A 9,797-nucleotide genomic window follows, 5' to 3' on the forward strand; every position below is an offset into this window, starting at 1 on the left:
TGGGTCTAAGTAAGTTTTAAACCCAATTATAACCCATTTTAACACTCATGTTATGTTTAAATTGATTTATAACCAATTTACTCAGTACAACTAACCAATTCTGACTTATTTAATACCTATATAGATTTTTTTTTTTTTGAACAGGAAAATAAAATATTATTACTAGGTACCAGTTTTAGCAAATACAGCAGAAGCATCAACACATAATAAATCCAAAAGGGCAGATGGGGGTTGATAAACCCAATTTGAAGGGAGGCACCCCAGTCGATGTGCTCTTGCTAGCCAGTCGGCCACCTTGTTAGTGCTTCGGCTACAGTGGGATAAAAAGAGGCTCGAATTCTCTTTTAGCTTGCATTTTGCCCGGTCCACTAGTGGCTGCAATTCCCAATTGAAGGTATCAGAATTGAGGACCCCATGCACCAGTGTACTACAATCGGAGTGAATATGAATTTCTTTATCAGTTCTATTTGGGGCGAGCTTCGAGGAAATAAACTCTAGGGTTTCAACCAAAGCTTGTGCCTCCGCTTGTTCAGCCGAACTCACTTCTACAGATTTAGTAAACCCATCAACAATTCTACCCAGAGCATCCCTGCATATACACGCTATGGCTCCTTGCGGACAGGTGGGTCGCTGTTCAAAACTGAGAGAACATACGGCTTCCTCTCTGAGCAGATCTGGTGTTGCTCGTTGGTGTTGGTCCCCAGCCGCTTGACTTTGTAGCAGAATTGATTTTCCCCTGTTATCTACTTAAGAAATTGATTTATAACCTATTTTGATGGGTTTACTTTTAGTATGTGAATGGGTTGGTGAAGGTGGGTCTACTTGAGACACGTAGCACTTCTACAGATAATAGGCCTCTCGTGAAGTCCATTAATTGAGCCCCTGTATCGTTCTACATATAAAGTTAGGAGTCATAGTTGAGTATATTCGATGCACCCTATGAAGTGCAAAATCTCTGATTAGGTTTTTCGCCACGAGCAATGGCTAGTTCTAGGTATTGGATGTATTGGAGTCTTAGGCAAAAGCTTCAGGGACTTTTTGTTCCTCCGTGATGTGCAGAATACCGCTCGTGAGCCCTAGGCAAGCGAAATCTGTGTGTTGCCAAAACCGAAAACCTCTCATTTCTTGGTGCACATTGTACTAATAAATCAACCCATAGAAAACAAAAATTCATGCCCCAAGTGGAAGAATTCCCAGCCATGGGCAATGAACGGCTTTCGTTCTTTGTCTTCATCCGCCTTTGCCGGAAGCTTACAAATGAAGAAGCTGGGTCGTTTCAAAAGCATGTGTTCCTTGCTTCTCTACCCTACGTTGCTCGAAAGGTTTCCTTTTACTTTCCCTATTAATGGATTCACCTTTTTCCGAGCACATCGGCTAAGGCCCTACTCATAACCTAGACCTAGAATGTTACATTAAAGGGGGGGAGATAGGGATTCCAAATCTGTCGCATCCGAGTTGAACTCGCAGTCACTCTGTGAAGCCTTCACGGAGCTTAAAGAAATGACTCATTTCAAAGCCCCTACGTGTGTTCCCACTCGGTTCGTGGATTTGGCGAGCCACGGGGCTTGAAGACCAGTTAGGGAGGACTTGTACAAGGGCGTTTAGTTACAAAGCCCGCGCTACCCGACCCGAAGAAATACTAATTATATATTATTCATCAATGGGAGATAGAGCAAATAACACAGTAGCCCTACCCAATGATCACCGCTCAGCCCCACCGTATTGCCAAATACCTGCAACCCTGTTGGGAAGAAGTTTCAAATCATTGGCTGTATCTGTTTGTGATTATTCCAATTGGAAAATGGAGTCCTCTCCCATCAAGCCAAAACACAAACAATTCAGGTGGGCTCACTCAAGAGTACGGCAGTCTTCCATATCATTGCATGCATAAATCATCTATGCGCTCGAAATGTGAACTCATTTCATCTCAAATATAAAATAATATGAATCCCGTGTAAAATCTAGATGATTTGATAAATAAAATTGAGCGGGCTATGTTGTAACCGGTGTGTGTTTAGGGTTTCTCCGGCCGCACACCGCCAATCATTGTTCGGCCGATGGATCTGGATGGTGGTGATCTTGATCCTCTTTCCGTGTTCACAATGCCATCCACTCACTCCCACTGGCCCATCCCTCCCACAGCAAGAGAACCTTTGCATCGCACGCCGGCTTTTAGGCAGCTACGAAGGATTTGTTATAGCTTTACACAACCTCCTTTGATCGACTTTTCTATATAAGCTTTGGAATATATTCCACTAGAGGAAGCTACTTTAATTTGTTTAGAGATGACAAGATTATTTTATACACAAAATGAACGATTAAAGAATTTATAGGCATTGATGCTCAAACTCATATGATTAATTATCACACGGAGTGAAGGCGTTAGGTATGATTATGATGAGGTCAAGAGAGAGAGACCTCAAGCTGGCTACAAGCTTGCTTCACCAATCTCGATTGCCATGTTAAATGAGTATGTAGTATGCTTAAAAAGGTAGTTTAGGACACTTACTAAAATATAATTTTCATAATCATAAAATGATAAATAATATCACATATTTTAGTATGCTTAACAAGTGTATTGAAATCCTTAACATTTCTTTATCAACCATGCCACTTTCCCATCTTAAAAGTGCAGTTGTTGGCGCCGAGTCCTTCAATTCCTTTATATTTCTACCATGGATTTTAGAAATTGGTCTGTCGTTGTGTGGATGGGGTTGGTGCCGGTCTCGAGCATCAATTTTGCATCCGACTGTAGCCCACCTAAACAATAAAAAAAGAAAAAGAAAACAGGGCCAACAACAGAACTCTCTTTTATGCTCATAAAAGACATCCAAACCTTTGTCTTTTTACTTTTTTTTTCCTTGATGATGGGAAAGACTATCTTAGATATATTAAACTAAAATATGATAATGTAGCTCGTTAATTTCTTAAATTTTGTTGAAATATTTTTTCATATTGCTTGATAATTAATATATATCCTCTTCATTTAATGTGATTTTCTTTCACTTATCGATTTAAAATTTTGAATTGAATATTCTAATATGGTATTGCAGTCTCATACGTGCATCCATCTCGATTTGCATCTGAGAGAGGTGTAAAATAATAGGTTTTGCATCTTCTATAACTTAGTTTTTTTCGTTTGACTTTCTGATAAAAATCATAAAATAACATCCATTATCTCGACCATCTTTAAGTTAACTGTAGTTCCTGTCCAAGTCATCTCAGTGGATAACAGTGGTGGAGGGTCGGTCTAAAGTTTCGATCACTAAATTCGATGGTCGGAATTCTCACTTAAATAAAAAGAACCTTTTTTTTTTCTTTTGGGGGATGGCATAATGACCGGGGAGAGAGAGAGAGAGACTGATGGTGATAATCGAGAAAATAGCTCATTTCTCGAGTGCGTCACGGGTTTCTTCTGTTCCTTCTGTTGTCGCGTAGCTTTGATTATGATCTGCTTTGGCCTTTGACGTGCATATATTTCAACACGAAATTGGTCAAGGACGCCACTGCTCTTCAACACGAAATCGCGTAGCATGTTTGATGGAGATTATTTAGTTGTGGTTATACCTGATACGAAGAAAACATTGTGGGTAAAACTACAGCGATCAAGCGGTATTTTCAGTCAATATATTCCGAGTGAGATTTGAAGGTATTGCTTTCATGTTTATAGTTACTTCCCATCCATTTTATTTGTGTTTTTATATTCTCCTTTTGTTTCATAAAAACAAGTACTTTAAAAAATATATTCCTAAAATTGTCTTATCTATCGCTTAAAATAACTAGTTAATAGAAAGTGTTTTTGTTATTGATAACAAATTTTATGTAAATATTATCGTGGATGATGGAAATATATTTTATTTATTTGTTTTTGTACGTAATACAAATGATTATTTTTAATAATGTAATTTTCAAATTATTCATTTATCGTGAAACAAATGTAGTCTTAATTGAAAAATAACAAATTTCTTTTGTTAATTTTATTTGTAATGTCATTGCAATCTAAGCGAGGGTTATCACGATAGTTAGATATTCTCTTCATTGGCCCCCATTTTCCTGTACTCTCTCTCAACCACCCTTTTGTCCATCTCTCTCTCTCTCTCTCTCTCTCTCTCTCGATCTCGACCCTGATTCTTTTCTTTTCAAACAGTCACTTGTCTCATACTGATTTTTGTTTAGAGGACGAAGGCAAAAGAGACTCTTTACTAATTTGAAACCAATTTTTTCCCCACTACATATCGTTTCAAAAGAATATATGATATGCTTGATCCATTTCGTCACACCAAATATATTTTATTAGCATGCCGAGATAGTGGACAATAGGATGTTGTTGGGATGAACGTGTGAATTCTATTACAGAAGTCTCATATCGAAGATTTGTTATGACGTGGAATAATTAGTACATCATAATTGACTCATAAATCATTTGACTTTAATTTTTAATTAGAGATGAGAGTCCAATTAAACATATAAATGGGCATGAAACCTAAGCTTTCTCGTGGTGGTTTTCCTATTGAATTTTTGGTGCGTTTCCCAAATTACCAAAAATATCTCGATCATTCTTAGATTTCATGCTTGTTTTTTTGAAATGTAGAGAGCAAGAATGCAAACCCTGTCACAATCCAAAGGCAAATAATATAGCAAGGGGACAAAACACACGAGATCCAGGCAACAGTAGAGTTCATTGACATTTCGATGGAGAGCAGCAGCAATTACTTTTAATGGAGGTCATCCTCCAGACAAGACGTCGCGTCTGTTGCGATAAGTTTCTCAATGCAACCAAGGGCTAAAGGAAGTGGATAGGAAGGGGGCAATCCCCGTCTGCTCAACGACAAAAGGCATCATCATGGACTCTTCGGGCCTCTCTCTCGTGACTCCTGTTAATGGGGGCACCCTGTTTGGCATCTCTCTAATTCTCCTCCAATTGCTCACAAGCATTGTGTGAAATCTCTGTTGAGTGAGGCAATCATCTTGCTTCCATGTTGAGCCGACTAAGTTATTGTCTTCTCTCTTTTACGGGGTGGAAAACTCAACGCGCATCTGTGTGGGTGGTATCCAGTGAAATCACAAGAAAGAAGCGTGACGACCGGTGGTCTAAGGTTCCCTTGATTAACACTTCTGCAACCTCGGAAAGCCCTAACGTAATATTCACACGGCATTAGTGATTTTCGAAGAAGAAACACAGCCAGAAATTTTGATGTTAGGGTTTCAAGCCGTCTCCATGGAGGTGAGCCTAGGCAGTATCGTTTCTTGGAGAGTGACTTGGATATTATCACCGCCGTGTGGCGTGCCTTGATTGGCCAAGACCACATATGATTGGTGGTCCAATGCAACATGAGAAATTGGAACTTTCTGTACATATGTTTCATCCATACCTTACCCGGTTGTCATCCACCTCTTATTTTTTGAATCAGGGAAAGGGGGGCCCTTCATTGGAACAAAATCATGGGACAACAGGTTTCTATTTAAACCCAGGAATAGAACCCACCAAAACCAAAGGTTCCATCAAATAATGCACCCTCCATAGATCATCTCAAAAGACTATACTCAATTATTTGCAGCAATGATTACTCCAAATTAAGTTAAAATCCACTGGAATAATGTGAATTGCCTCCGACCTTTACTAATGTGGGATCCTATTAGGAGAGGGATTTTTCTTATAGTTGATATAATATGATCTCAAAGCGATGAGAGGAACAAATGGTAAGAGGATAAAGAAATCGAATATCTTATTGAAATCTACGACTCTTTCTTGAGGTTGGTCATTCAAGTCTTTTAGTGCGTTGGCGACTTGTATCGTGTCGTATTCCATCCCGTTATCACATTCTTGTTGATTAGGCGAATGATGCGTTATTACACGAAAATTATTTGTTAATTCTTATCACTTTCAAGTTAGCATATGTTCAATCCAAAAAAAAAAAATCAGCATATGATATTGAGTTCCTCTCGATAAACCCGTGTCGTGCTCAAAATCATGTTTACATATCACACATCGAGCATTATCAGACCTATATCTTATCGAATGCAACTGATTTCTCAAGCCACGATAGTGCTCTCCCTTTGCGTCGCTCAAAAGAGCAAAAACTTGCTTTCATCGGGATTCGAATCTATGCCCTGCGTTTGTTGAGGCGCAATTTAACGTTGATGCTTAACCAACTAGGTTTCCCTTTTCACGTTCGATTTTACCACATGCACAGCTTGTGAGCATTCAAATGAACAGCTTGTGTTTTCCCTTTTGCTTTTCCTAGGAATCAAGAGCCAGGACGGGGAAATCATGAGGAAGGAAAGACCATCCAAAACCCAACGCCACCCCAAAACAAAAGTTTCCAGCTTTGATGGTATTGGCTCAGCGGCAGCTGGCACCAGCCTATTGTTTTTCAAATTTGGCTCTCCAACTTAATGCCTCACGCGTCTCTTTTGATCTCTCTCTCTCTCTCTCTCACTCTCAAGCATCATTCCCATTCCTTTCCTTTTGCTTTATTATATTTCCCATCAACACCCCCCCTCATTCCTTGCATTTATATACCCCCATAAACCCTACGAAAGACCTCACAACATCACCCATCTCTCTCTCTCTCTCCCCCACTCTCTCTCAAGCCAAAATATAAGCCAAAGTATAAGCCAAAGTATAGAGCAATCATGGCCCATGAAGGTGGAGGTCCTAGTGCTTCCTCCATGGTGGTGCTCGTGAGCTTGCTGCTGATGGCTGCCGCTTCGCCCGCAGCTGGGAACTTCTACCAGGACTTCGACCTGACGTGGGGTGGCAGCGACCGCGCCAAGATCTTCAGCGGGGGTCAGCTCCTGTCGCTGTCCCTCGACAGAGTGTCGGGGTCGGGCTTCCGGTCCAAGAAGGAGTACCTGTTCGGCCGGATCGACATGCAGCTCAAGCTCGTCGCCGGGAACTCCGCCGGCACCGTGACCGCTTACTACGTACGTATCTCTATCGTTTTGCATCGTATCATGCAAACTTTATGCAGGGAACGAAGTCCATGTACGTACGAGCCCGTTTTGGCTGAAAAAACGATAAGTTCTTTTCTTGCGATTTCGGTTTGTGATTGTTTTAGATTACCTTGTTCTAGACTGCTCCTCTCAAACCAGCGTATGATGATCACCCCCGACTTCTTTTTCTCCTTTGCTTGCGCATCTTTATGAGTGGACGAAACAGTTTTCTTGACTTCGTGTTATTGGCGTTTTGACATCATTATGGTCGGCTCACATGAGAAGTCTTTAGAAGGCAAAAAGCAGCTGGTGATAGAGAAAGCTTGGGGAACATCATCGAGTAGAATTACCACTCGCATTAGAAAGTGGAACCAATTTGAAACGTACAGCTCTGGCGTTTTGGTGATGAAAATTTTATCAGATGAAATACATCGGACCATGTCTATCAAATGAATACCGTGTCTCCATTTATTACAGTGAAAAAAACAAAGGAAAATCTCTTAAACATTCCTAAACAATTCCTTTTTTCAGTCCATGCAATTCAATGAGGAGGTGAAATATATTTTAAAGCGAATCATCTCTTACTGCGACTTGTCGATAGCTTCCGGCTCTTCTTGCTCTCCGACCATGGTGTGCGAATTGACACGGGCTAACTCCGATCGCTGTGACTTTTGCAGTTGTCTTCGCAAGGGCCAACTCACGATGAGATTGACTTCGAGTTCCTGGGGAACCTGAGCGGCGACCCTTACATCCTCCACACCAACGTCTTCACTCAAGGGAAGGGCAACAGGGAGCAGCAGTTCTACCTGTGGTTTGACCCCACCAGAAATTTCCACACATACTCCGTCATCTGGAAGCCCCAGCACATCATGTGAGTGCCGAGAAAGTGAACATCGATTGGTGTCTCGATACGAGTTTAAAAGCATTGTTGGATCATTAGGCCAAATTGATCCGATCGCTATCAATATTTGACAAACTCAATGTTTTTGACATGCCCTTTTCTCTGGTTTTCAGCTTCTTGGTAGACAACATTCCTATTAGAGTTTTCAAGAATGGAGAGTCAATTGGCGTGCCCTTCCCCAAGAACCAGCCCATGAAAATATACTCGAGCCTCTGGAATGCCGATGATTGGGCCACGAGAGGCGGACTGATCAAGACAGACTGGTCGAAATCGCCCTTCACGGCATACTACAGGAAGTTCCAGGCCACTGCCTGCACCTGGTCCACGGGCTCGTCCTCCTGTGAGATCGGACGGCCCGCTTCCTACTCTGGATCCACATGGAAAATCAATGAGCTCGATGCCTATGGCCGGAGGCGGCTCAGGTGGGTCCAGAAGTACTTCATGATCTACGACTACTGCGCGGACGGCAAGAGGTTCCCTCAAGGCATCCCAGCCGAATGCAAGCGCTCGCGATTCTAGAGAAGAAAAAGAGGGAAATCAACGTGTTCGAATGGAAGGTCGCTCGGCAGTATATAGTTAATGCATTCTTTCGTTTCGTTTCGCATGTTCAAGTCATGAATTTCTCGTGATGTCTTGATTCCAGGGGGAAAATAAAAAAAAAATGGCCTTTGTACAATGTTTCTTGTTGAAAGTTGTTGGGGTGGGGCGCTGAATATTGCTCTGTAAAGCCACGGTTGTGACATAAAGATATGTTTGTAGCAGTTTGTTCTACCTTGTGTAATAAAACTTTGCATTATCTTTCCTTGTTCAGTGTTTCATATAATGCATGACACAGAGATCAAGAAGTTAGCAAAATCATTGGTCTCCAAAACATTTTTATGCATTTCATGGCAGCATTGAGATGAATCAAGTAGGCATCCATTGTGAACATGCATTCCTCAAAATCAATTAGCTCTCGGCTCTGGCAAATAATCCATGTGAACGCGATATTCCGAGCAAATATTGGAAGACAGACAGACAATCCCCGATGCAAAGCAGCTCCGGGCGCAATCCGACACTTGATGCATGAAAAGACTAGGAACCAGAATATCATTTCTGTTTCCCTTTTCATTTAAAGCCGTTTGGTGGGCAAGAAAGATTGTCGAGAACAGTTCGTGACATCTCTTATAAAGATGCTTTCTATTGAGTGTTCGCATTAAAAGATTCAGATTAAAGTAGACAGGATTCATCACGGCAGGCTAAAAAGTTCTGCCCTTGTTCGAGCATCGTTTCTTATTTAGCAGAGTAGAAAAAGAACTCGATATAAAGAGGTCCCCAGAAAAGATGGATGAAGGTAATTGATTCTTTTTAACTTGTAGTCGGATGAAGCTTGAGCAGCAAGGATGACAGTAAATCTAGCAGTAGCAGAAAATTTGGGAAATATTGTGACGCAAGTGGATGCAAATGGGATCCATGATTTGAATTAAAAACAGAGAACATCAAGTTAAATATAAGATACAGCTAGACAAAAATTTGAATGAGAGAAAGATCTGAACTCCATACGATCCTAGCCAATGGGCTTGTAAAAAGGTGGTCCTAGAACAACACCTCTTCCAAGTTGATTGCAGCTGTGCCTCGCTCATGAAAACTAATGGTACTTTTCTTTTTGTCCATCCTATTTTAACTCTCAAGTCACTCTCATGCTTTTGTCTCATCTCTTTACAAAGTATGAAAGACAAACCTCACATCTGAAATTACCTTATTTTAAGGTGGGAAATTGAACTCCCCACCTTCCCCTTTCTGTGGGAAGGATGGCCCTTTCTATGTGGGAAGGACGGCCCATGGGACAACCCTTAATGGTTCAAAAAAATTTGATGCTACTTGAATTGGTTAAAGAATTGTGTAAATTGGTACCCTGGGAAGAAGTGTACAGTGTTACTGGGTAAAGAGGGAACAGGGCAGAAAAACAAGAATGGCAATC

At 41.1% G+C, this 9,797-nt stretch overlaps 1 protein-coding gene across 1 annotated transcript; it reads left to right on the forward strand.

Moving 5' to 3' along the window:
• Positions 1-6,531: 6,531 nt before the first annotated feature.
• On the forward strand, positions 6,532-8,639 carry LOC104414247 (xyloglucan endotransglucosylase/hydrolase 2). The gene is made up of 3 exons (XM_010025296.3): positions 6,532-6,927; positions 7,614-7,807; positions 7,951-8,639. The coding sequence occupies exons 1-3, from the start codon at positions 6,637-6,639 to the stop codon at positions 8,354-8,356; spliced, it is 891 nt and encodes a 296-aa protein (XP_010023598.2). The 5' UTR covers positions 6,532-6,636; the 3' UTR covers positions 8,357-8,639.
• Positions 8,640-9,797: the final 1,158 nt, after the last annotated feature.

Source organism: Eucalyptus grandis, chromosome 5 (assembly GCF_016545825.1).
Source record: "Eucalyptus grandis isolate ANBG69807.140 chromosome 5, ASM1654582v1, whole genome shotgun sequence".
NCBI classification, from domain to species: domain Eukaryota; kingdom Viridiplantae; phylum Streptophyta; class Magnoliopsida; order Myrtales; family Myrtaceae; genus Eucalyptus; species Eucalyptus grandis.

Bases quoted from the DNA above. Each gene is read 5' to 3' on its own strand.
- LOC104414247 (XM_010025296.3), top strand. From the start codon at position 6,637: ATGGCCCATGAAGGTGGAGGTCCTAGTGCTTCCTCCATGGTGGTGCTC. The intron at 6,928-7,613 runs GTACGTATCTCT...TGACTTTTGCAG, and splicing joins GCACCGTGACCGCTTACTAC to TTGTCTTCGCAAGGGCCAAC. The intron at 7,808-7,950 runs GTGAGTGCCGAG...TCTGGTTTTCAG, and splicing joins TGGAAGCCCCAGCACATCAT to CTTCTTGGTAGACAACATTC.